Source organism: Ipomoea triloba, chromosome 11 (assembly GCF_003576645.1).
Source record: "Ipomoea triloba cultivar NCNSP0323 chromosome 11, ASM357664v1".
In the NCBI taxonomy this organism is placed as follows: domain Eukaryota; kingdom Viridiplantae; phylum Streptophyta; class Magnoliopsida; order Solanales; family Convolvulaceae; genus Ipomoea; species Ipomoea triloba.
The window spans coordinates 8,335,489-8,361,978 of NC_044926.1; the positions used below are offsets into that span (position 1 = coordinate 8,335,489).

Below are 26,490 nucleotides of genomic sequence, written 5' to 3' on the forward strand. Positions count from 1 at the left end.
TATAATAAATCACCTATAGTTTAGCTACAATTAAGGTGGTCAGTTTCAATTTGTTTTTTTATTAATAATTTAATATAAATTATTTTTAAAATAGACATAACTAGCGATAACTATTTTCAAAAAAAAAAAAAAACTATCCATAACTAATAAAAAATTAAAATAACTAACATTTTTTAAATTTCATAATTGATAATTGATTAATGGAAATCGATTGTTACATATCACTATGCTAAAATACTTATTGAATTTCTATGATCAAGATGTCATAACAGGCAAATAATCAATTAAAAATAATAAAATTTAAAATTTTCAATCAATTTAGTTATCAATGAATTAGCAACTCTCACTCTCTCACATCACATCAAAACCCCACTATCCAATTACCTTGATTAGAGATTTGATTAAAATTGTGAAATGAAAAATGTTCAATTGTTTTTTGGGATCAAACTGGAGGGAGGGCGGGGACCTTGGCATTGTGGTCATACATACCACAGTGGAAGCCTTGGTAAACAACTCCCCTAATACATACCACCGTCGTCTTCCCCACCAAATTCCTCATCTTCATCATTCGATACAAGATCAATTTCCTCCAGCCTCAGATGCCTCATTGTTAATCAGATTATCAAACATCGCGAGTCATCAATGTCTGTCTTTTTTGTGCTATGCTCAAGGAGGTCATGTTCTTCCCAGTTCCTCTGCGTAGAGAGAATTTCTACCGACATAGTTACTAAGTTTCAATAACAATAACATTCACATTATATACAGATCAGAGTAATTGCTATTTCATCTGTTTTATTTTATTTGTTATGTATATTATTTATTGGTCTAATAAATATTTTCTCTTTTGCTTATTTCTTTAGTAGTTTTTAAAATTATTTTTCAATTTATTTTTCTGTATTTAATAGTAATTTTAATGTGGTTTTTAAACATATAAATTTTATATGATAATACTAAACTTAACATTATTGAAAAATAAACTAAAAATAATTTTAGTCAAGTGTCGTTAAACGAATTAAACACATAAAATTGAAAGGATGAGGTATTTTTAACCCAAAAAAAAAATATTAGTAAGCTTTTATTTGTTCGTATTTAGAGAAAGCTCCTCCATTCTGACTAAATTCAGTTTTTAACCCCCAGCATTTTCAGTTAATGGTTCAAAGCAGACAACAATGATTGCTCGGCCTTCATCCGTCTTCAATTTCTGAACCCGTGACGTCACCGTCATTGATACAATCTCTGTCTCCGATTCTGAATTGTAGCTAATCAGTCGGTTTATGTGATCGGTGGTTACGGCGTGATTCTGCTCTTACTCTACGGCGGCGAAGGTGTTTTCCGGTAATTTGTTTTCTATCTTCTTTTAGATTAGTGTACATAAGTCTAGACTGTTGACTGAAAGGAAATTAGAGCTCTATGGATGATGTTTTTTACAGTTACTTTAGCTTTGTGTGCATTTCTGTACTGCATATGTGAGAAATAGGTAGTCATGAGACGTATTATGACTCTTATGCTTGAGCAATTGGGATCATGAAAATCCGAATTTTTTTTCTTGATTTACGCATACATAAATTGGCGATGCAGATCGTCAAATTTCTCACAATATTGCTATTCAGCTGATATCAAATGCCTAGACAAAGGATTCTCATGGAGTCATGGCTGGAGTGCTTGTTACCCCTAATGATTTGTTCTGCGGCGTCTTGATACTGGCACTGATATAGTCACACGCCTAAAAACTGTTATAAATGGGATACTGTACTCCCAATTTTATAATGATTGCCTTTTCAATGCTTCAACAATAATGAAATGTTACAAGGTTGGAATACCATTAACCCCTCTCCCCAGAGAAAATATTCAGTGCGAGTTTAATGCATAATGTAAGTGTAGAGATTAGTTTAATGCATCATCTTCTGTTACTCAATTTCCTGGGGCATATAATTTCCAATGTGCCTCGTCTATGGAGCAGGGATCATTGAAGGTCTTTTCATGTTTCCTTATAGTTGAACTAGCCTTTTTTATTTCTTTTGCAGTGTTTCTTTAAGCTCAGTTATACTTTCATGTTTCCAGATTTGGACACATCTTGGTGATGCCTGACCTCAAAGAGCGTCTGCTTCCACCAAAACCTGCATCAGCTGCAAATCTTAGAGATGCATCTTACAGGACTTCTGCCTCTGGCCGTAGTCCATTTCAAGTTCTGGATGTCCTAGGCCTTAAAAAACGTGGCCAAGGACTGAGATCCTGGATTCGTGTTGATGCTACTGGGAACTCTCAAGTAATTGAAATTGACAAGTTTACTGTGATGCGGCGTTGTGATCTCCCAGCACGTGATCTACGTCTACTTGACCCGTTGTTTGTTTACCCCTCAACAATACTGGGCAGAGAGAGGGCCATTGTTGTAAACCTTGAGCAGATTCGATGTATTATAACAGCAGATGATGTTCTGCTTTTAAATTCTCTTGACAGCTATGTCCTGCAGTATGTAGTGGAGTTGCAGCGGCGGCTACAATCTGCAGGGGTTGGTGAGGTTTGGCAATCAGAAAGTTCTGACTTGAGCAGGAGAGGAAGCAGGAATCTTGATGATATGTTTAGAAGCTCATCACCTGATTATTTGCCCTTTGAATTCCGTGCCCTTGAAATTGCACTGGAGGCTGCTTGTACTTTTCTGGATTCTCAGGTATAGTATAAGTCATACTATATGCTGCAGTGCTGCACTTCTATTTTTGTATGGCATGGATATATGAAGAATATTTGCAGTGATTATGATCTATGGTTTCCTTAGGATTATCAGAAAGTGGTTGAATACCTTTTGTGAAATGCATAATTGGTAACCACTGATTTTGTTTGACAAAACAGTGAATGACCAAATATTTTGTTTCCCTGGGCTCAGTTAATGATAGGCTAGAACTATTTGTGATCAATGTGTTCTTGCTTTAGATGACATTTAATTGAGGATAAATAAAAATTGTAAATGTGTATCCTCTTTAATTATTTAAACTTTTAGTTGAGGTGAAACACATACTTTAATTGTTCAAATCTCATGTGCTACCCTTAGTTAAAAATATTTAAACATGTTTGGCTCATCAAAATATATTTGGTCCATGTGCGTGGTGCATGTTGAGATAAATATGAAATAGTAAATGCGTATCCTCCTCACTAATATATAGCTTAACTTTTTAGCTGAGATGAAACGCATACTTTCTGTTGTCATTTTGGATTTGCATAGCAGCAGTTGGTATAAATTAAATGTGTAATGTGCCAAAGACCTTGTGGTTTAGTGGCACCCGGTTTACACTCCCACATGGAAGGGAGTGGGTTCGAGCCTCAGTGGAGGCGACTGTTGACTCTTTGTGCTTCAGTAGGTTGAGAAAGTAGCTATGAACAGATACTACATTGTAATAGAGTTGGTAGTATTCAAAAAAAAAATTACAAATTTGTTGTTGTCATTTTGGACGGAGTTCATTACAAAAAGGCACAAAGTTTGCTTTAACTCACAATAATAGCATGATCTTTTAATAATTACCTACTTTGGATGAAAATTAAGATCATGGACCGTGTCATGATTGTTTCTGGATAAATTAAAGTTTAAGTTTCAATTTGATTCTGAACGTGGGGCTTTGGTTTCAATTAGATCCCAATGTCATTCTCAACCAGTTTATTAACAAATAATTTCGTGTTTTATAAATATATTCTTCTTCTTTCCCTTTTTCTTTCTTTTCAACTATATTTTCTATTTTATTTCTCTCTCTCCCCCTCTCCCACTATGGTACAATTTTAATAAATTTGACTATTATGGAAATTAATAAATTTATAGTTAATAAAGTGATGAACTTATTTTTGTTACCATACAAATAATTATCTAGGCTGTTGACTGTAGGTCATGCGTTAAAACCTTGGAAATTACCCCTCCAACATTCTAACTATCATCCTTCCCTGAATCGTCTATGATGCTGGATCCTTGTGCATTTGTTAATCAGTTCATTCCAATTCCTATCATTATATTAAGTGTATGAAACTATTGCATTCTGCGTATCTTCCTTTCTCATGTACTGTTGGAGTATTAAGTTGTGAGTTATTTTTTCTTCAAATTGATCAGGCAGCTGAATTAGAGATTGAGGCATATCCTTTGTTGGATGAACTTACATCAAAGATAAGTACATTAAACTTGGAGCGCGTTCGTCGATTGAAAAGCAGACTTGTTGCACTGACTCGTCGGGTTCAAAAGGTATTCTAGCAATTAATTCTTTTGCCGTTTCACCAAAAACACATCTTTTTGTTCAATTGTCTCTGAGGTTTCTGTTGTTTTTATATTCCTATTTATCTAGGTTAGAGATGAGATAGAGCAACTTATGGACGATGATGGAGACATGGCTGAAATGTATCTTACAGAGAAGAAAATGCGCATGGAATCATCATCACCTTATGGTGATCATCAGTCTTTGATGGGGTTCAGGTCAAATGATGGTGTGCTATCTGTTTCTGCTCCAGTTTCTCCTGTTTCTTCACCTCCTGAAAGCAGGAAGCTTGAAAAAAGTTTGAGCATTGCGAGAAGCAGACATGAGAGCACGAGAAGTTCAGAAAGCCTCACAGAAGCTCAAAGTATAGAAGAGCTTGAGATGCTTTTGGAGGCTTACTTTGTTGTCATTGATAGCACCCTCAATAAGTTGACTTCGGTATCTTCTGAACTCATATTCTAATACTTCCCTTTTGTATTTCCTGAATGGATCCATTGCTAATTCGCTTCTTTCTGTGGTTACAGCTCAAGGAATATATTGATGACACAGAAGACTTCATTAACATTCAACTGGTATGTCTCATCTCCTGTTTATGCAATTAGTAGAAACTAACACTATTAATTGATATACTCGTGGTGGCTTTTGCTGACTCCACAATTATTATTGTTGTTACCGAATGATAGAGCATATAATATAAATGTGTAATCTCGCTATTAGTTTAAAGTTTTTAATTGAAATGGAACACATGTTTCAACCTTGAATGCTTATATGCAGGACAATGTTCGGAACCAGCTGATACAGTTTGAGTTGATACTCACAACCGCGACGTTTGTAGTTGCAATCTTTGGCGTGGTAGCGGGGATATTTGGGATGAATTTTGAAATAGCATTGTTTGAAAAACGGAATGCATTCAAGTGGGTGCTTATAATCACAGGAGTGACTGGAATGGTTATTTTCTTTTCATTTTTATGGTTCTTCAAGTACAAAAGACTGATGCCTCTTTAGATATATGGTTATATATATATAGTGATTCTAGGTAGAGTTCAGGAACATTTAAAAGATTCACAGTATTCCTTATTGTCAAATGTTTCAGTCATTGAAAACAATACCATTCCAATTTCCATGTATTATAAGACTTATTATATTATGCAAACATTGTGATGAAATAAATATATATCCAATAATGAAAAGGGTAATGCCATGTTATGGGGCAAATATGAGAGAAATATACCAACACAAATGACCAATAGAGTAAAACTTCGCGTGACTGATGGAATAAGACATCATCATATTGATGGAATGAGACATCATCCCAAACATTATGTCATCTTATATTCTTATTTAATTTATTATTATTATTTTTTTAAAATGTTGAATATATATTTTTTGGATTATTATGAGAAAAAATGCGTTCAGATTATTATGTCATCTTTGGACAAGAATTTACCTTCCAAGGTGAATCCGGTCCACAGAATAATTTGCCTCTAAGTGAATATCATAACAAAATGTATACTTTTGAAGAAAGGAGAAACAAATCAATTTTAAAAACTAAACCCATTTTTGTGGTCCAAACTTATTTTTCATACTGCACACATCTCACCAAGACCCATCTCATAATTTATTTATTTTTTTATTTAATTTATATAAGCGTCCACTCTTTCTATTGGTATTACATTACATGGCATGCATAATACTTAAACTGGAAGCCTGCGGCTGTGTTGAAGGGATGGAAAGTGCATGAGCTCCATTATATTATTGTCGTCTCTACGATCAAATCTGTCCTTTATTCTCAGAAAGAATGCCTGCAAGCTGTCTCCCACTGAAAGCAATATGCACAGAGCATACAAAATCCCTCTAACTGATTCAGAGAACAGAAGCGAGGTAGCAGATAGTAAAGATAAGAGAGCAAAGAAGAGCATTGCACGAGAAACGATGGGAGCAGAAGAGCGGTAGAGTGGGAGCAAGCAGTAGATGAGCAAAGAAGCTACGGAAACGTGCATAGTTTTGGGGTGGGTTTGAAAAGGGGTCTTCTCATCTTGGGCTTCATACTTTAGTTGCACAAAGTTAAGAATAAGAGTGATTGCAAAGCCGAAAATTTTGAGGAAGCTTGTAGCCTGCAGATCTTGCAGAAGCTGCAAAACGCAGTATTGTGTAGCCATGATAATGGATAGATAGATAGATGTTCAAAGATTATATATATATTGCCATGCTCTCACAGTCTCATGGGATATCCATTCAGATATCGGCTATATATATAATTGATGTTGTGTTTAGGGCTTAAGAATTGAAGATAGTTGGTAAGTAGCTTACATCGTTCCAATTTTAACAGCTGTTCCATTGACGTCATCTTACAGTTCTACTCTCTGAGCTGTCGCGCCTATTCGTCTTCATCAATAATATATCCTTTTCAGTAAATATTAATTTACATTTGATAAGAGTAAACTTAGTGTGGTGCTCTGTCCTCAATGTCTTATGTGGAATATTGTGGATACGGTTTCTTCGGTGGTAGCTTGAGACACTTTTAAGCTTATGGCCTTAATGGTTGGAGAGGCGTTAAAACTTATGACCATATTAAATTTTTTCAAATGAGATCAAATGCTTCTCTTAAAGAATGAAGATATATGATAAAAGAACATAACATTGTATTGGTTTAGTGCGATTTTTGTTTTCTCTATAAGTATTTTGTTATAAATATATCATTATGTGGACATTATTGTACAAAGAGTTAGAAATAATGATGAATGAAAAGTCACTTTGTCACTTTCTCTCTATATTGTTTTCTTCTTCCTTTACTTTATATGATTTTCATTACAATTACCTAATCTGTTTCTCCGGGGATGACTACAAGCTAAAGGTTATGAACTTATGATTAGTTGATTATAATATATTACAACACATTTGAAATTCTTGATCGATTTTAGACGTATTTTTATCCTAAATTATTTATCAACTAATTTGATTGAAATCAAGCCTACATTTTCACATTTGCTTATAAAAATGTAAACAAAAACTATAAAATTCCTCAAAAAAACACAATAATTGAAAATTCGTGTGATTGTACCTATTAACACACCTAGTCAAGTTCTTGTGGAATTGAACTTAATGGCTAAGTTCCACAAACGCCAACTAGTCAATCTAACTCTACAATACTTTTTGTGAACTTCAAACGACTGAGAAACGCAAAGACTTCAAACCAATAAAAGTACTCAGCATTTTGTTAACCCAATTCGAAATAACATTGAATTCAAACGGAGAGCTTCTTGAATATTTTGCAGTCAATTCCATAGAGCTCTTCCTTGAAGAGTTGTCAAGCTTTGATCTCCCGATCTCTTGTATTGAGGCTCCCCTCATCAACAGCACGCCATGCCTTTCATCAAAGTGAATACTTGCCCGAATTTCCTTAAGAGAATTTAAACTTGAATCAAAGATATTATTTGTCAAGTTTTCTGTTTAGCGCTATCAGAGTTGCTCTGTAATAATTCTCTATTAATCCAACCAAAACCTTTGGAAGAATGAAATGATAAGCAGCTCTTTTTATATCTGAGAAGAATATATTCTATTGTAGGGGCAACCCCAACTGAATTGGTAGGATTGTTAACTTGATAATATTCTAAATTTAATTCCAAATGAAAGCGATCTATTAATCTTCTTAGTTTGAATCGGTTAATTATGCCTCTATAAGCAACTAAGTTGATTTACCTCCATGTGATTGGATCTTTTGCAGAATAGGGTCACAAAGGTGGTGTGAATAAACCCCTCGGGTAGGGCTGAGGTAACCCAAAAAAGAACAGAAGTTTGCCAATTGCCATGAATTGAACATAGCACATATTCACATAATAGTGAAAAACAAGAAGTTAATATCAACAATTTAAGCACATCATCCCCTAATCCAAAGCCCAGAGTTAACTTTCATCTGTAAAAACCAATTATACTATATAACAGCTGGAAAGCATTTGAATATCACCTATGTTAGAATCATTCAACAAGCATAAATAGAGCAATTTCAAATTGCAGCAAAACCAACAAGTTTCTCTTAAAATTAACATTTTTTTTTCACCATTTGAGGGAGCATAAGGATTAAATTTTAAGTGCATTTATAAGATAGCTATAAGAAACTACTATCAGACTATTCATTCATATTCAAAACCGCATAACACAGATAATCCAAAAACATTTTTGGAAGAGATTATATTTTTAAGAAATCCCAAATTCCAAATTGAAATCGAATTTTTATAATTCGCGGTCGTTGATAGACCATAAACTTAGAAATTTGGGAAATCGCTAATCCTAATCTTACTTTTCTTCAGCGAAGAGGAGGCGGAGGCGGGAGGCGAAGCGGCCGGTGGGCTCGACGGCAGCTTCAGCTAGAAGGCTTTGCCTGATGTGATTCATGCGTTTAGTAAGTCCTTCTTGCTCTTCTTTCAGCGCCTCCATGTCCTCTTGGAGATCGTTGATTCTGTACTTTTGGCCCAGAGAGCGCACGCTCAAGAGAAGAATTCCGGTCATCGCGAAGAATTGAATGAAGCTGTGCTTTCTCTTCATTGCGTTGGCGAAAAGGCCGAGAGGCTTCTTAGTGTTTCCTACGCCGCCGGGGAAGGCGGGGCGCGACGGCGGTGCAGTGGAGGCCATGGTGATCCAGCTCCTAGCAGCACTGAAAGTAAGGGTTTTAAGAAAAAAATTGAATCATAACCACATTGGAGAACACATTTTAAATTGCATTACAAGGAAAAGCGGCTCTCAAAAAGCAGTCTTGCTCTTGTAATCTGGTGACACCCGATTGCATCTCCCCATGGGAGAGGTGGGTTCGAGCCTCAGTCGGGACACTACATTGTAACAGAGTCAATAGTACTCAAAAAAAAAAAAAGTTATCTTATTCATTTTTGATAACTTAAATTAAATGATTGGAGATAATTATTGATTAATTATGAAATTGAAATTTTAGTAATTATAATAATGACATGTAATTAAATTAATAATTCTTATTGATTTTTAAAATGTTTATGATTATTAATGATTTATGATTATATTAATATAATTTAATCATTAGTTACAAGTAAATATTATTTACTAATTGAATGTATATTATCTAATCATGAGCCGTGGTATATTTTTTTTTGAGTGTAATCCCTTACTAGATTGTAGACACCTCTGTTCGGTGGGACAGTTGGTCATGTCACAATGCATTCTCTATTATTAGGCTGGTACAATAATCATTTCGTCTATTAATATGAATTGATACGAAAAGAAATTTAATTTGGATTATTTTTGTATCTGCATGCTATATGAACTGCAGCAACAGCTTCTATTAATAGGCCATATTAATAATCATTTCTTCTATTCATATCAGTTAATACAAAAAGAAATTTTATCTTATCTGAGAAATTATCAGTATGATATGTAACATATGGAGTTAGTTTCTCCTAACCTCAATAAATACACTAGAGCACTGGTCATTTCACTTTTGTAGAGTATTATCAAAGTATACAAAACACGGAGTGTGTAATAAAATCTGCAAACTCAACTCACCCGCTTCAATGCAATAAATCCACTGTTCATTTAACTTTTTGTTAGTATTAGTATGATATTTTTTTTTCCTCACCTCTAAAGCAATAGTATTGCCTGTAGAAAAGATACAAAACACGAAACATATACGTACATATATCTCTACGTGTGTCAACAACCAATAATCACCAGCAAACAAGGCAACATTTTTCTTCAGTTCTCACATTTTTCTCCATTGCAAAGTGCAGTCATGGATATTTTAACGTACATGTTGGCAATGTAGTTGAATTTTATATCCATACACGTAATGGGAAAATGTTCCATATTTTCACCTTTTCTAGAGATTTTGATAGTGCCGGCTTCATCTTTCAAGCTGCTCGCTCTCACGCTGTAAATTCCTACGATTATCCTGAATCGGTTCATATGGGTTTGGGGCAGTGTTTAGAATCTCATCAGGGACATGCAACAAATATGCGTACGGCGACGCTTCTACTCCTTCTAGGAGTTGTTCTATCCTTTCAGTCACCTCCCTGCGGGCTTGTTCAATCTCAGCAGGATTAGGATTATCTAGGGCGCGTCTCCCTCTTCGACCCACCCAAAGCAGCCCATATGCCTACGACACAATAATATACAACACATCAAATTCTTAACATAATAACCATAAATGTACGAATTTTTATTTAAAAAAAAAAGAAGAAAAAACCAAAAAAACACACTAACCAATTCAGTATAAGAGGAGGATATCTCAGGTTTACCAATCTGGCGACGACCACAACAGAGGTACCATGAGATGTAAGCATCGCTCACTTTTTTTTCACCACTTGGCTCTTGCATTTGGATGACATGGTCTTCCCAATTATACCATGCCTCCAAATAATCAAAGTGCTTTTGTGCCCAATTTACAATTTTTTTGCTAGTACGCCCATTAGTACCGTGCAAGTCCCTACGATATTGCACTGGCCGAGGCACATCTTGAAAGCCACTAAATTGTCTACAGAAGCGGTCAGGATAATGATGCTCAACAATAAAATAAAATATGAGTGGTACTTCTGCAGTCCACATGCGTGCCCCGGCTTTGCAATAATCGGGCAAAATGGGCATAACTAGATCGTAGGGAGTGAACTCAAACTACAAAAAAAATATCATTATCACACTTTTAGAATATTATTTGTTATGTAATCTAAAATTGTAATATCATTTCAAAATATAAATATAACGTTATAAAAACTTACATTGCGTTCGTATGTGCGATCCAATTGGTCTCGATATGTCCGGACCACGTGCGAGGTCACATTGCGATATCCGCAAGAACACACCCACCTACACTTACAAATACAATCAGAAATTAAGAAAAAATTACATTATCAAATCTAAACTTGATAACGTATTTACTACAACTAACCTCGCACCGAGTGGCAAATCACCCAACTGCTCGACAGGCAAAACGCTTTGTGGCCTCACCATGGGCAATCGCTCCCATGCCCATAATTGCAGTAAAACCATGCATCCACAAACCGTGGAAGCATGATAGTCAGCACCTCGGCACAACGCCCTGTACAAGTAAGCTAGTACAGCCGAGCCCCAACTGTAATTACCGAATGTTTAGAAATCCCACAGCAAAGGTAATAAATATAATTTTACATATCTTTTTCTTGTTTCGGTAAAAAAAAACCCTCCTAACAAATGAAAAATTAAACGCCGCGTAGCAACTTGCACCTCTTCGTCTGTGCTCGTGACGGTTAATTGAGGAACTTCCGGTATAGCTGCTGACATAATTTTGCTCCCTTTAATGGATTGTAAACCGGGAGTGAATCCTAACAGTTCCGTACAGAGAGCCTGCCAACCCTCTACGGAACCCTGGTCATACCCGGTAACAGGTAACCCCTCCACTTTAAGACCAAATAACACTTCAACGTCTTGAAGTGTTATACCCACCTCACCGAAGGCCATATGAAATGCGTGGACCTCGGGACGCCACCGTTCTAAAAGCGCCGAAATAAGTCCATGATCCACTAAAATTGTTGTCAGGTGAGAAACCCCAAACAAGCCCGCCTGCCGCAAGTACTCCACCATCCTAGGATCACAGGCCTGTTGATTTTCCCTTGTAAGCACATCATACTGAGCAACTCTGACCACAGTATCATAGTCTGGATCGCTCCACACTGCCCTAGATCTGTGAGTCTCCTGACACAGTAGCAACGTTGGGTCTATTGGTCCAGGATGAAATGCGCGTGCTTGTCTTGCCATATCTGTAATATATAGATATATGACATTCTTTGATTAGATGTTCATGTATCAGTTGTAAGAAAGACTGTTCGTTTACTTTGTTTAATTATGCCCTTCATGTTTTCTTTTGTTTCAGCAAAAATGTTTAGGCAATCTCTGGTTATTGTTCTTCTAGAAAGGCCCTCAATACTCTATAGTATAAACTTTATGCTAACATATTATCATAATGAAATATACAATTTATGCCTTTATGCTAACATATTTGCAGTATCACACTATCATAGATACAATTTATGACTTTATGCTAATATAGTTTCAATATGACTTATACACTTCGACTTTATTCTAACATATTTTCAAAATCACATATTTATTAACAAATACAGACATATAGTTTATAGTTTATACTTCATGAGATTCATATAATCATATCTCATAATCAAATAGTCACATATTCAGAATCACAAAACAAACTTCATTTTGAAATTTATCAAAATAGTGAAAGTTTACTAACCTTGTTCGTTGCAAAACAACTGCAAAGCCTCCTCTAAAGCTGAGGAGCCTGAGCTAAGCCTGCTGGTTATAACTGGGTAGCTGTATAAAATGCCTAACTGTACACACAAAATAAAATATATTGTTAACACTTAATACTAACAAACTCCAGTAGTTAAAATATATAGTAACTGCAATGAAATACATATTAAAATACACATAAAATAAAATATCAGTAACTGCAGAAAACATTTAAAATTTGTTTGTAGTAACTAACAGAAGTGTCAATTATAGTTACTTAATCCCTCAAGAAACAAAAAAAAAGAACAAAGCCTCAAAAAAAAAAAGGCTCTTCTCAGTTCTCCATATACCTAAGTTCATTTTATTTTTTTAATTTTTGTGAGCTATCAAATTAAAAATAACCAAAAAAAAAAAACAAAACAAAATTCCTCTTCTCCAGTTCTGGAAGTTACCTTACTTTTCGGGCTTCGGCCTCCCTTTAGTCCTTCAGGGAGCTTACCGAGCTCAGTACCCCTTTCGGCCGGTCACTGGAAAAAAAACTCCTAAATACACAAAGAACAAAAATCATAAAATTAGTGAAATCGTTTATGAATACTGAAAGAGATCTTGGATCTAGACAAATATGAGAGATTTTTTTTTTTTTTTTTTTTTGGGACTAAAGAGTAAAGATAATGAGTTTTCAAAAAAAAAAAAGAAAAAAGAAAAAAAAAAGAGTAAAGATAATGCGAAGCTTACCGAAAATGAGAGCGGAGACTGGAGGCTTGAACAGCGAAGGAGATGTTAGATCTTTTAGACTTTCATTGTTTGAGAGTGAGAGTGAGAGTGAGAGTGAGAGTGAGGGAGTGAGAATGGGAGGGCAGTCTGGGCAGAAGATAGAGAGTGAAAGCCGGCGAGAGGCGGAGACTGGAAAAGTGGAAAGTGAGGAATGATAACAAAAACAACACCAACAAAAAATAATAAGTTTTTATTAAAAAGAAGTTAAAATTTCAAATAAGAAAATTATATTAAAATAGATACACATTATTAATTACTCCTTAATTTAAAAAAAAATTAAATTAAAATATATTTATTGAAACTATATATAACATTTTTTTTTTTGAGTTCTAGCTACTTTGTCAACCTACTAAACCTCAAACCCAATCCCTTCCACATAAGAGTGTACACTGGGTGCCGCTTGACCACTGCGCCTGTTCTTCTGCTATTACTCCGTAAACTATATATAACATATGTATTCGTGTAGTTGTATTTAACATACTACGAGTATAACCGACAAAAGAAATAACATTAAGGAAGAATTTGGTAAAAAAGTATAAATGTACAACACAAAGAGCACAAAAAATATTTAATGTCACTTATTTCACTAACAAATTTTTATTTATAATTAAAGACTAGCGTTAAAATAAAGGTTAAAAAAAATATGAAGGTTAATATTAGAAAAAGAAATTATAAAAGAACAATACAAATAACACGAAGAATAAACACTTGATACAGCGTATACTACCAACACAATTTTCAAATTCAATTAAAGACTAACATTATTAGCTCTTATTGATTTTATAGATTAGATTTTAGATTAAAGATCTTGTGGTCTGGTGGCACCCGGACCACCCGGTTTACACTCCCACATGGAAGAGTCATTAGTGCTCACAAAAGATAATATTAAAATTAGGGTATAAAAAATGGAATTCATGTCATTTTATTTTAATTTTTTCTATTCTTTTTTTTTTCAACTTTTGTTTTGTGGTAATTAGAATTAAAATAAACAGAGTAATAATATTTACTTAATTTGATTTGTTTCTTTCAACTATTTCTAAAAAATCAAACCTATTATTTTTTTAAACTCTTCATCCTAAGGGTGTGTTTGGAAACCCGAAAAAAATTTATGAAAATCATTTTCCTGGTTTCTAGTGTTTGGGAGAGAGTGGAAAATTGAAGTCAATGAAAAATGATTTTCAATCAAAGGGAAAATAGTTTGGTTTTTTCTGGAAAATAATTTCTCATTTTTTTGGAGAATTCATTTTTTGGATCCAACTGTTTCTTTTTCTTGGCTTTTTTTCGATAATGTTTCCTCGACTTTCTTCCGTCATCCTCCGTTTTCTACCTTGACTGGTTTTCGACTAAACCATATTGGTTTCCGCTGAAAACCAATACAAACCACACTGATTTTTGTTGGAAATCAGTAGAAACTAGACTGATTTTGTCAGAAACCAATCTAGTTCCTATTGGTTTCCGACGAAACCAGTACTCTTATTTATTTTTAATATTTTGTTTGTAATTTGAAAAAAAAAAATAGTTGGTCAAACCATATATGTTGTTAAATCTTTTTTAGTTAGCAACAATTAAAATTTTAATTATATAATTCTGCTTACTTTCCAAAAAACGATCACAAAGACAGTTTTTTGGAATGCAATCAAACACGAGAAATGAAAATGTTTTCTGGATAATGATTTATTTTCTAAAAAACATTTTTCAAAAGTCATTCCTGGTTTCCAAACACACCCTAAAAGAATGTGAACGCCAAATTATAATTATTCTAAGAATACATTGTCTTCTCTTTCCTTAAATCACACTTATTTGTTGTAGCACAAATTTTAATATTTTATTCCTAATCTATATTACTTTAATTAAAATGTACATTTTATTACAAGTTGATCTACTATGTATTACACAAAATGTATCTCTACTTCAAGAATTTAAATAGAAAATTTTATGAAGTCTTGTTGGGAGATTATTCGGGATGATGTGATTAGCATAGTTATGAGTTATATTCTGGGTAGGGAGTTTATTATGGTCGTTACTCATACTTCTATTGTCTTGTTGCCTAAAATGCCCAATCCTAAGACTTTTGTTGATTATAAGCCTATAAGTTTGTGCAATTTTAGTAGTAAGATTGTTACTAAGATTATGGGTTAGATTGGCTTCAGTGTTACTAACAACATTTTCACAGGAGGAAGAGAATTTGATAATTGAACTCCATCTAGTTCAAGAACCCTATTGTAGATCCATGGCATGAAAACACTATTTGCAGCTCATGAAACTTGGATAAGTACATTTCAAAACCTTTCCAAATGAGATATTACTGCATTCATTTATTATAGTACAAATGACATATAGAAGTTATTGGGAAAATATTTTAATACAAGCAAACCGGACATTTTTCCTTTCCAGTGTTTTGAATATCTTTCAAAGTCAACAAAACTCCTACCTGTGGAAAAAACACAGCCCACTGTAGAACCTTCTAATCATAAAAAAAAAATCCATCATTTAGTCACAGATGAACCAGCTGAAAGTCTTTGACTTCTTGCCTTATCAGCTTTGTCCATGTAGTCTTGGTGAGATTGATGTTTGGAGCCTTCAATTCAGAGCGACACATTTTTGTCAGAATTGGCAGAAATGCAGCAAGATCATTTAATCAATATTTTAAGAAGGAAGCAAGCAGAAATAGAATTCTGCATATCAATGCTTTAATAAGGGAGCAACTGAGCAAGGACATGAAGAAACTGCTACTGACTAGTACTGAGTATACTTCCACCTTTACGTAAAAAGCAAAAATGAAAGACAATAGCATAGCAGGACAACACATTTTACCACAGTGGAAAGAGAATGATGAAGAGTAAACTCTCGTCTTTTTTTTAATAGGTATAAATTCTTTTTTGGTGTAACATGTGTAAATATACATGGAAAACTGCACATTTGCCTAATTGGTCATGTTTGGTAACATAGTTATCTTATCAGCCAATTTTGGCTTGTTTGACCACTATTAACTGTTTGACTTGGTTAAACAACCAATATAAGTGTTTGGTTAATCAGCATTTTGTAACAGCTTATTGCTCCAAAATGCTAAAATTCAAAAAGTTGCTCAAAGCAACTTTTTCGATAAGCTTTTTAAGAAAATAAATTATATACCCTTAAAAGTCATTTTGCATGTAATCATCTATCAACTAACAACTAATTTACCAAACATCTTTCTACGACCAGCTAATATTATCAACTAGTCAAACCCGCTAATCCAATCCGCTAACAGCTATTTGCCAAACACTTATCTTGTTCAAGGATATTAGTGCAGTATATGAAAGATACATGCAAAGCTTGGCCTCATTAGATGGTTCACACATTTTCAGAGTTTTTTGGTAATTGTAGCTCATAAGCATATACATATTGACCCTCTAGAACAAATATGATATGCTTTAAGAATTGTCACAGTACACAAATCAACTTAATGCATGAGGTGTGCACATCATGCATAACTGAACATGCTTGTGGTGCAGCAAGAACCCATCAAGGCATGTGGATTATTCCATATATTTTACCTTCTTATCCCTGGCACTAGTAGAACTATACTATATTTGAGATAAGCATGCAGTCAGATACAGACATCCACACATGCATGCATAATGTCTAAGAACCTTCATTGTAAGCACTTCATCTTGAAATTTGTTTATCAACCCAAACTCCAAATCTTTGTGACTTTCTTTAGTTTACTTTTGAATTTCAAATTTGCAATTTGTCAACTAAGATAAAGAATGATTATATCCCAATTCCCAAATCCAATCAATGCCTAACTCGGTATAGTCTATGTTGTATTCTGTAAACAATAGAAGTCATGACCAAGCTTTGGTTCCAAATAGCAGTGTGCACTTTATGCTGGAATGGAAAATGGGCATTTCATAGAAATTACTATGAGGAGCTGATCCGTACCGTACATTGCAGACCTCTGATCAAAGGAATTAGAGAAATCCTGAATTTTGAACTGTGGATTTGATGATAGTGGACTTAAAACAATTATTTTCTTTTATCTCTAGTACGTAATATGGCTTGAAGTAATGGAATATGATACCTGAGACCTTACTCCTAAGTCCTAAATATTTTTAACACATTTCGGGTGGAACCAATTCAAATTATATATCCCTAGACATCTTGGCTATAATGACTCTGATCAAGAGCCACAATTTTGGTTGAGAGGGAAGCACAGCCTTTCACTACTCGCAAAGAAATAAAACCCAATGGGATCAACTGATCAAGCACAAGGTACATTAATCAAAACAAGCCCGGCTGTTGAACAATTCTCAAAAGCTTCTTCCACTTAGATTCATTTCATTCAATCACCATTTCTTGTTTGCATTGAGCCATTTTCTTAGTGAATGGAGTTAGTGAATATACAATATTGAATTCGATTCCTCTTTATTCAAGAATCACCTTAACTCTGCATTACCTTCCAGTTCCAAATCCCCATTTCCTTGGATAAAACTAATCTTAGAACTATTATTAATTCTTCAAATACTAATGAAGCTTCAATGGTAAAACATATAAATTAAGAAACACCCAGTGCATAGCAATTATCTCAGAATCTCAAATTAATCTCCGGAAAAAAAATCGAGAAATTAGCAAAACTGAGAAATACCTCGATTCATGAAGTACCAGGGAACGCCAAAGAGGGCGCCGATGATGGCCATTCCGGCGACTACGTGCTTCTTGTCCCCACTGTACAGGAAGTGTTCCAACTTCGCCCCAAAACCTCCTCCTCCATTGCTGCTGCTGCTTCCGCTCATCTTCTAATTCGTTTCCCACTTCGTTTACGCTTGAACCTTTTGTCTTTCTTCCTCTGCTCTTTGCTCAAAAGCCTTAAACCCTATTGATTTCTTGCAGTATTCGTCTGTCGAGTCGAGTTGTTCGGCAGGCTTGTTGACGGTGGCGCTTTTGCACGTGTGTTGGGCCTGTTGGCTGCCGAATTAGTCAATTTCTTAAAGCCCACTGGGCTTTTATTTGGGCCTTAATCCTTAACTAAGCTCTTGGTTTTATAGAATTGAGAATTTATATCATAGACCAAGGTGGCAAGGTGCACATAGGCTCTGTTTGGCAGAGCTTATTTAGGAGCTTATAGCTTATTTTAAGCTACTAATAAGCTATAAGCTCTGTTTGATAATGTTCTCAAAGTAAGTTAGTAGCTTAAAATAAGAGCTTATTTTGAAACGCTACTTGGGGTAGCTTTTCAAAAATAAGCTAATAGCTTTTTAACTTTTTTCCATCATTATCCTTATTATTTTAAATAAATGACATCCTTTACCCCTCGCAATTAAAACCCTTTTGACATTTTCTTTTCATTATGTTTGGTAGTAATTTCAGTTTGACATTTGTGTTTGAACATTAATTTTTGTATGAACTAATCTTATGAATTATAAACATTTTTTTACTTTATATATTTTCAAATATATGTTCTTACTTTATATTTTATTTAAATATATTGATTTCATTATTTTATATTTTAATATATAAACAAACCTATTTAAATTTAAAATTATCTAAATTGTATGAAGATGTCCTTTTTAGTCTTTTTTCATTTATCAGCTTATCTAAAAACTAATTTTACCAAACACTTTTAATCATAACAGCTAGCTTAACAGCTCTTCAGATTTCAGCTTCGAGCTTATAGCTTTTCAGTTTTCAGCTACTTTTTAGCTTTCAGCTACTTTTCAGCTAGGTTTGCCAAACATAGCCATAGCATGTTAGCATTACAGACCTTGAATCGAAAATTCGAAACGATAAAGTACATAATTTAATCTATAAAGTATAGAATCATAACACAAGATAAAAAAAAACACAACACAAGATGCATACACATGTTATATATTTAATTAATTTTTAAATATGATTTAAATACATAATTTGTGTTTATAGACACAGAATTTCACAACACAAGGCAAAAAAATTCATAATATAAAATACAATTACTAATTTATTTTAAGTACATAATTTATATTCATAAGATAGAGAATTTCATAGCACGAGACACAAAAACTCACAACATAAGACATATACACATGCACCAGGTTCCACAATGCAATGCAATGTGGGTATAAGGATTGGTTCTTGTTTTTGGTACATCTAATTAGAATTCGGGCATTATAACTTGAAGGACTGTATATTTTTTTATCTTAACTTTGCAAAGTTCCTGCCCAGGAGTTGTTGAAAAGGTAAATTGTGAGTAACTTTCAAAAGTTTATACTCTGCGAATCATATTCTCTAACTGGTCAAGATCTCTTAATGACAGCCACCTTGCCTGTTGCTACATGAGCAAAATATATGTATTCATTTATTTTTATCGAGAAGGAGGAGAACTTAATTGAGGCAATAGATAGATATTCACACTTGAGCCATTTGTCAATTAAATTGAAAAGAATAAATAGTATAAAAACCAAAATATTATACTTATTATAACAAGCAAATGAAATATCAATTTTATGTTAAAAAAGAGAATAATAATTTTGCTTCAAGATGCTTTATTTCTTCTCAAAAATTACAGAATTGAAAATACCATGAAAAACATGTGATTCTAATTTTGTGGAAATGCAATGTCTTCCAACAAAACCAATGAATTTGCTTGATTCTAATTCCCTCCAATTAAACGGACTAAAATAATTATTAATAACAAATTAACAATACAAACGTTGTCAAGAAGATGAAACACATTTCCACAATTTCTACACAAGTCGAACTCCCAATAGAGAGAATTGCATGTAGGGATACGTTAACAGGAAAAGATTGGTAGTCCCTAGAGGCCAAGACTTCACTCCAATCAAACAACAAAACCCAATTTGACAGCCAAAAAAAAAACAAAAAGAAACAAAACTGATACTAACATGGTAGAGGAGAGAAGTAAAAATGGAAATGTTTGCTAATTTTATGCAGCTTTTGTAGTGGAGGACTTGAAGCTCATCCAAGATTACACAAACATTTGCATCCAAGGCTAAGTGATGCACAGTGGGCTTTTCTTCTCCTTTAGGCAGCTTCAATCATGTTGTTATGATTTTATCTGTTCAAGTACGCCAAGCTGAAGATTTTTCCAAATCAACATCTTCTTCCCACCATGTTGCAGACTGTGGGCAAAGGATTCAACCAATCATCAATAGCATAATTTTTTTTTAGTTGGTTTCCTATGGTTAGTGTTGTTATCACTTATCATGCACGCACAATGAGAGTCATGAAGGAACCTATAACACACCTTATACCCTCTTCGAAGAAATTCAAGCGAGCTTCCTTTCTCCTCCTGAAGACCTAGGACACGCAACAGCTCTTCCTTGGTCTGCCATAAGAAGCCGGGTGGGGTTACTTAACTGTGCATTACCAAGATAGGCAAGGAGTTTTGAGTATTAGATTGATGTATCAGATGTATATTTACTTCTCCAAGTGTAAACCGAGAATCACTCTCTGCAACGCATGCATAAGAACCATCTGATTGTTTCAGCATCACCTGCCAAGGCCCTGAAATAAAAATATGAGTTTTGGCAAAGTAGAAGTTTCTTTGTTCCTCTTCTTAGGGGGTGTGTTTGGTTGGAACATGGGAATCAGAATCAGAATGAGAATCAAATACTTGGTAATTGGAATGAGTTGTTTTGGTGAAAGTATTTTGCATATTTGGTAGTAGGGTAGAATAGGAATAATTACCAATATTGATGTTTGGTCACGTATGACCCTATAATTGGATTAAAGATTTTAAAAATACAAAAATAAAAAACCAAGGCAATTGATCTTAGTGAGGATGAAATGAGTAGGCAATGCAGTGAGGAAGTCGATGAAATGAGGAAAGATGAGTGAGGCAACGATGAAATGAGGAGGGATACGGCTGAATTAATGGAATGATACCTGATTTAAACTAGGTAATGAGTTTTGTATCCTATACCTGTGTTTTAAAAAGTTGTGAACCAAACAATGTGTATGACTTTCATTCCCATTTCTTATGTCTAACCCCACGAACCAAACGCACTCTTAGTTCTTCCTTTAAATTTCTAGAAAGGCAGCCAAATGTACATGCATGAACCTTAAATTTTGATCGAAAAGAATTAGATCTCACCAGGGTATTGACGAAACAAAGCTCCATTGTAGTTTACTATGTAGGGTGCCACTGCAACTGTCTTCCAACATGAAAAAGCAACCATTATTTTTAACAGAATAGAAAAGACAAGAAAAGAAAATCCAGATTACAGACTTTGCACCTTTGAATACTCTCGAGTTCGAATGTAAAATACGGGGGTGAATTGTGAAAGAAATCGATAATGCAACTCTTTGGGTGGAAATCCCAAAAGACCCAGGTCAGCACTGTAATTTCCAACACATTTAAGCCATCATAAAGAATGGATTCAAACAGACAACAATAAACAATTGATTACAAGAAAGGAACTGAAAAATATACCGCAATGTGTCCAGTTCTAGATTAAACAGCAGACTAGGGGTGGACGGGGCAAATTTCTCCTGAAAAACAGCATAGAAGCATACTTATAGATGAAAAATAGGATTATCACTGTACTACATGAAAGGTGTTGAAAAGTCATGATTATAGTGTTCTGGTATATTTCTTAAGTTCTGTTTCATATACAATTTTCAAACCATCAGCTAAAGCACAAATATAACATGCCTGGACCTTAAAGCAACACATCATACCACATACTTCTCTATGGAAGAGAGATCACGAGTGCTGCAGTTGATAAATATGTACAGTGATGGTGGCTTGTCAGACTGCCAACGATCTGCATCATTGATAAATGGCTGATCAGAAGTTAAGCTCATTGCAATTATCAGAATGCATCCGGAATAATGGGAGCAAACCTTCATTTTCATCCTCAAAATCGAAATCCAATGTGCGACTTACAGATCTGAAAAATGTAGTCACAGGACCACTAGGAATATCATCCAACGTCCCAATGGTTAAATCATCAATCTGAAACCGTGTGAATAAATAGATACTATGAAAGTTAAGTTGCAAAATCCTACCACTTGATCAAAAATGTATTCAATCCTATACTAATAGATTGCAAAATGCTATTTGCACACAAATTTATACACATTTTAAAACATGTTGATGTATGTGGTTTCACAACTTTTAATATTCATTGACTACTAGTGGACTCCACCAAATGTCAATCAATTGAGGCCATATGAAAAATTGTGCCCAAAAATTTGTGTGAACCTAGAATTGCCCTTATAAGTTATAGGCAAACAGGTCTCCGGCTATTCACCTAGGAAAGGTAATTAAATAGGAAAAGATATAAACATGCAATTAAGGAAAGACCATGAATTCTGAGATACAAATTTTACTACAGAGACTACACGCCTCAGGCTTAAAGTCTGATTTTAAAAAAGGAACTATAGCATGTAAAAGACTAAATACAACATATACTTGTAAATTCAAGCCTGTAATATTTTGAAACCTGAAGATCACATTTGGGAAGTAGAAGCTCCATGGTCTTCTAAGCACTTCAGCATACATGATGTTGTTAAATGGGGTGCTAATGCAGTAATGCACTATAAATTCTTAGTTACTGAACTTTTCTTCAGAGGCAAAAGACTCCATAGAATGCCTCGGGTATTTAGAACCTTTTTTTTTTTTTTTCCTTTCATATCATTCTCAAACTAACTTTAAAGTACTTGTTTTGATTTGATGTGTGGTATAAAACATTTTCTGTATTGTATTTCTTGCATAATACTTCATTTTAATCAAGTTTCTTTAGCTATCTAAAGAAGGAAGGACTTCCATTTGATCAAACATACTAATAGTTGTGTCACTGATTTTTATTTTTTCCCTTCAAAAAATGTTTCTACGGTATTTACTCCATCCTTAGAAAAGAAAAAGGCAATTATTGAGATTTCACTTGTTTAATCATCCATCTCTGACCTTAAGCATCTGCTTCGTAAGCAACATCACATACTATATACATCTAAAATAGTTTCATTATGAGAGCTGATTGCTTAGCTATTACACAACATAAGGTCACAAAGAAAGTGAGGTATGAAAAATAATATAATAACCAGTTTTACCGAGTCAAAAGCTGTTTTGAAAAGTTCCGAGGCTCTGCGCTTTTCTGGCTTATCAGCAAATACCTTACAAACAATCAAGTCTGTTAGATCTTCTATCATCTCATCAAGTGAAGTAGAAAAATTAAAGAGGTTTCTCTTACAATGCAAGCCCTAGTTTCCTTCTTCTCTTGAAGCTTCTTGACAACAGCCAAGGCAAGTTGAATGTTGGCATCACTAAACTCATCTGATGATCCCTTCACATATTCATGAACTCAAAAAATATCATGCACAAGCCAATCTTTTGTCAACAAGAAAGTCAATCACAAGTCTTCTTGACCCTAAGTGAGAATTGCATAAGCTACAGCCAATTGGCCATGGGCATTGCATGAAGCCAAAATGGCAGGCAGGCGTATTATAGAACCAAAATGCAAAAGTGCGGGTATCCTAGCCAAGTTGGTTAGGTCGTTCCCACTTGATAACCACAAGGATACAAGTTCAATTTTGAGAGGAGCGGCCTATTGGCCTTCTTGGTTTGAGCTGATCAACTATGTGCAACCTAGACTGATTTACCTTCTTGTGGTTCTTTATAGGATAAGGTAACAAGGTGGAATTTACCCGGTGCACTCTATTAATGATTGCAAGTTTCCCTCGTGACAAAAAAAAATGCAATAACGCTTCTAGGCTAGGCAAATAATATATATTGTAAAACTAAGATAATACCTTATAGGAAGAAATGTTGCTAGGCAAGGGACTGGGGATGCAACCATTGATGATTCAAAAACATGAAAAAAGAAGTAAAGTCAGAAGAATGAAATCTTCTTAATTGAGATAACGATAAATATTATGTGATAGAAAAAGCTGCTTAATTAGGATTTAAGGCTACATTTAGTTCCTAGGTTTCCAGAATTTAAATAGTGTGTTCATTTCTATCGAGTATAATAAAATGCGTTATAACAATAATAATGGAGTGATGAAGAAGGATCGGAGGAGCATAAGAAATTACGGAAATTCGATTTCGACGCGAGTCTTCCCTTCGTTGAGAGCGTAAAAGAGGGCATTCGCGGCGTCAGATGCGAGGACATCGTAAGACCTCGGCTTGTATACTGCAACGCCGAGCTTGGGGTCGCCGGAGGCCGCGGCGGCGGCGGTGGCTCCCACTTCCTTCTTGGAGCACTGCGTCGGTCTTAGCTTTAAAGGTAGTAGTGACTTTCGATAAGTTTGGGGACGAGTGTGAAGAAACGGGATGAGAGAGAAAGAGGAACGGGGAAGCTTAAGCTGAGAGACAGACGGAGAAGGAGAAAAGGCGGCGGCTGTGTGAACCGCCATAGCCATGGATGCTTTGCTTTGGTTGGTTGAAAAGAGTGGAGGGAAATCCCAACTGTCTTGGACAACTGGAGATCACAATTCACAGAGATGATAAGAGATCCTGTTTGCATATCCACTAACCCACCCCAACCAAAATAAAAAAAAAAAAAAATTATTTTATATTTTTACAAGAAAAAAAATTATTCATTGTTAAAAATGGCATTTACAAAAGAATAAAACTTTAACCATAGACATTGATTTAAAATGATAAGAATAACTTCATAACAATTTGGTAATTATATAATACTACAGCTTGAGAACGCAACATAATGAGCAATTAAGATAGAGTAATTTCCACTTTTGATCCCATGAGTATTTGACCATTTCCACATTTCAATTAAGATACTACATTTATTTAAAGAGAAAATTTCACTTTTAGTTCTATGACAATTGATGTATTGTTTAAAATTTGTCAATTTAACTCCACAACTATTCAATTTCAGTTCCTCCAATTAAATTACAAGCGAAAAGTAACTAAAAAATTTTAATAGGTAAAATGATGATGACAATTTAATCTTTTGCTCCTTCTCTTCTCTTTCTTCTACATTGGGTCTTGATCGGTCTTCTCTTCTTAGGAGCTCCAGCACGCAGATCTTTCGAAGTTGCCACCACAGGTTGTCGTAGCCTCGTAGGGGCAGAAGAAGATGTGACTGCTGTCGTACTCGATGATCTTCAAAATCATGATCTCCAGCCTAGTTGCAAAAATAGATTAAATCAACTGCCTCAGGGCTCAGGCGATGGTGTGGTGTGGAACAAATAGATTAAATCAACTAACATAGATTAAATCTCTAAAATAAAACAATTCAAGGGTCAAAAGTGGTGTTTTCCCTTCAAATAATTGTTTTTCTTTGAATATTATCAATCTTATTGCTGGGTCAAACATATCCTTTTATATACTACTAGTATTATCACCCGTGCGATGCACGGAATTGATTTGTTATAATATATTAAGAATATTTGGCCCGTGTAGAGAAATAGTATTTGTTATAGTTTTTTCACCCGTGCGATATCTTGAGGTACACTTATATTTTAATATTCAGTAAGTATAACTATATTAGGAAAAAATTCATCTGCGAGTAATGGAATAAGCACTTGAGTGTTTGTTGGTTGACCGTAGATCGTTGATATTCTCTGGACAAATAACAACGCATCAACCAAAGTCTTAAAGAGCTTTTCCTTGCCCTGGGGATAGGTCGGATACAAAGACAAAAACAGACTTTATTACTAAACAATAAGGAGAAATATGAGAAATAGCAAAAAAGAATAGAAAATATTCAATAGTAGAATTATTATTTGCTTATGAGAGTATTTATAGTACAATTTTAATAGTCAAATAACAGCTTGTATTTTATTCAAAATTATGAATTACCGATTCTTTGTCCCCCTTTTTTCACAATCTTCCTAATATTCATATCCATTACATTAATTAGTAATATTTTTGAACATGATGGCTGCTTGAATTTCGGATCCTTATTATTATTATTATTATTATTGTTGTTGTTGTTGTTGTTGTTGTTGTTGTTGTTGTTGTTGTTATTTTTTTTTATTTTTTTTGAAGGTAAACGTAGCTATTTCATTAAATCATAACAAAACGTTTACATCAACAATGAATGAAATGGTAAACCATTCCTTATAGTCAGACATAGAAACAACTTTTCTACATATGCTATAGAAAACTTGAATCGCGGACTGTTTCATAACTTGGAAGCTAGATTCCTTCAGGGAGCTTAAAGCTTCATCAAAGATCTGGGCCTTCATCTTTAATCTTTTTTGCTCGTTGCCCAGAATAAGATCAACATTTACCGAATCTAAACTAAACGATTTGTGCATATGAAAAATGAAAAGCTCATAAAAGTAACGAGAGGAAGAA

At 34.4% G+C, this 26,490-nt stretch overlaps 5 protein-coding genes across 6 annotated transcripts; 1 reads left to right on the plus strand and 4 right to left on the minus strand.

The window, feature by feature from the left end:
- The first annotated feature begins 1,130 nt into the window (after positions 1-1,130).
- On the plus strand, positions 1,131-5,410 carry LOC115997532 (magnesium transporter MRS2-1). Its single transcript, XM_031237105.1, has 6 exons — positions 1,131-1,335; positions 2,062-2,668; positions 4,088-4,216; positions 4,317-4,664; positions 4,751-4,798; positions 5,001-5,410. The coding sequence occupies exons 2-6, from the start codon at positions 2,081-2,083 to the stop codon at positions 5,229-5,231; spliced, it is 1,344 nt and encodes a 447-aa protein (XP_031092965.1). The 5' UTR covers positions 1,131-1,335; positions 2,062-2,080; the 3' UTR covers positions 5,232-5,410.
- A 1,834-nt stretch (positions 5,411-7,244) lies between these two features.
- On the minus strand, positions 7,245-8,970 carry LOC115997191. The gene is made up of 2 exons (XM_031236700.1): positions 8,524-8,970; positions 7,245-7,625 (listed from the first exon to the last, which is right to left on the minus strand). Exons 1-2 carry the CDS (start codon positions 8,853-8,855, stop codon positions 7,577-7,579), a joined length of 381 nt encoding a protein of 126 aa, XP_031092560.1. The 5' UTR covers positions 8,856-8,970; the 3' UTR covers positions 7,245-7,576.
- A 736-nt stretch (positions 8,971-9,706) lies between these two features.
- LOC115996187 (serine/threonine-protein phosphatase 7 long form homolog) lies at positions 9,707-13,402 on the minus strand. 2 transcript variants are annotated; one of them, XM_031235332.1, is made up of 8 exons: positions 13,203-13,402; positions 12,920-13,009; positions 12,469-12,565; positions 11,445-11,977; positions 11,131-11,313; positions 10,961-11,048; positions 10,449-10,856; positions 9,707-10,341 (listed from the first exon to the last, which is right to left on the minus strand). In XM_031235332.1, exons 5-8 carry the CDS (start codon positions 11,229-11,231, stop codon positions 10,090-10,092), a joined length of 849 nt encoding a protein of 282 aa, XP_031091192.1. In that variant the 5' UTR covers positions 11,232-11,313; positions 11,445-11,977; positions 12,469-12,565; positions 12,920-13,009; positions 13,203-13,402; the 3' UTR covers positions 9,707-10,089. The 2 variants fall into 2 exon arrangements, with proteins under 2 accessions (XP_031091192.1, XP_031091193.1); XM_031235333.1 differs by having other exon boundaries at positions 11,131-11,977; positions 12,925-13,009.
- Positions 13,403-15,528: 2,126 nt separating this feature from the next.
- Positions 15,529-18,120, minus strand: LOC115996406. The gene is made up of 2 exons (XM_031235611.1): positions 17,869-18,120; positions 15,529-15,819 (listed from the first exon to the last, which is right to left on the minus strand). The coding sequence occupies exons 1-2, from the start codon at positions 18,014-18,016 to the stop codon at positions 15,728-15,730; spliced, it is 240 nt and encodes a 79-aa protein (XP_031091471.1). The 5' UTR covers positions 18,017-18,120; the 3' UTR covers positions 15,529-15,727.
- Positions 18,121-19,855: 1,735 nt separating this feature from the next.
- On the minus strand, positions 19,856-24,667 carry LOC115997122 (protein LOW PSII ACCUMULATION 3, chloroplastic). Its single transcript, XM_031236624.1, has 12 exons — positions 24,259-24,667; positions 23,976-24,006; positions 23,417-23,509; positions 23,277-23,339; positions 22,068-22,179; positions 21,903-21,988; positions 21,655-21,713; positions 21,458-21,560; positions 21,316-21,376; positions 20,644-20,726; positions 20,467-20,547; positions 19,856-20,341 (listed from the first exon to the last, which is right to left on the minus strand). Exons 1-12 carry the CDS (start codon positions 24,585-24,587, stop codon positions 20,282-20,284), a joined length of 1,161 nt encoding a protein of 386 aa, XP_031092484.1. The 5' UTR covers positions 24,588-24,667; the 3' UTR covers positions 19,856-20,281.
- Positions 24,668-26,490: the final 1,823 nt, after the last annotated feature.

Bases quoted from the DNA above. Each gene is read 5' to 3' on its own strand.
- LOC115997191 (XM_031236700.1), bottom strand. From the start codon at position 8,855: ATGGCCTCCACTGCACCGCCGTCGCGCCCCGCCTTCCCCGGCGGCGTA. The intron at 7,626-8,523 runs GTAAGATTAGGA...AATTCTCTTAAG, and splicing joins CTCCTCTTCGCTGAAGAAAA to GAAATTCGGGCAAGTATTCA.
- LOC115997532 (XM_031237105.1), top strand. From the start codon at position 2,081: ATGCCTGACCTCAAAGAGCGTCTGCTTCCACCAAAACCTGCATCAGCT. The intron at 4,665-4,750 runs GTATCTTCTGAA...CTGTGGTTACAG, and splicing joins CCCTCAATAAGTTGACTTCG to CTCAAGGAATATATTGATGA. The intron at 4,799-5,000 runs GTATGTCTCATC...GCTTATATGCAG, and splicing joins ACTTCATTAACATTCAACTG to GACAATGTTCGGAACCAGCT.
- LOC115996406 (XM_031235611.1), bottom strand. From the start codon at position 18,016: ATGAGCGGAAGCAGCAGCAGCAATGGAGGAGGAGGTTTTGGGGCGAAG. The intron at 15,820-17,868 runs GTATTTCTCAGT...TCTGAATTGAAG, and splicing joins CTGGTACTTCATGAATCGAG to GCTCCAAACATCAATCTCAC.
- LOC115996187 (XM_031235333.1), bottom strand. From the start codon at position 11,231: ATGGTTTTACTGCAATTATGGGCATGGGAGCGATTGCCCATGGTGAGG. The intron at 11,049-11,130 runs GTTAGTTGTAGT...TTGTAAGTGTAG, and splicing joins GATTTGCCACTCGGTGCGAG to GTGGGTGTGTTCTTGCGGAT. The intron at 10,342-10,448 runs GTTAGTGTGTTT...ATTGTGTCGTAG, and splicing joins CCTCCTCTTATACTGAATTG to GCATATGGGCTGCTTTGGGT.
- LOC115997122 (XM_031236624.1), bottom strand. From the start codon at position 24,587: ATGGCTATGGCGGTTCACACAGCCGCCGCCTTTTCTCCTTCTCCGTCT. The intron at 20,548-20,643 runs GTAAATATACAT...TTCTTATGGCAG, and splicing joins CTCGGTTTACACTTGGAGAA to ACCAAGGAAGAGCTGTTGCG. The intron at 20,342-20,466 runs GTGTGTTATAGG...CTTTGCCCACAG, and splicing joins TTCTTCGAAGAGGGTATAAG to TCTGCAACATGGTGGGAAGA.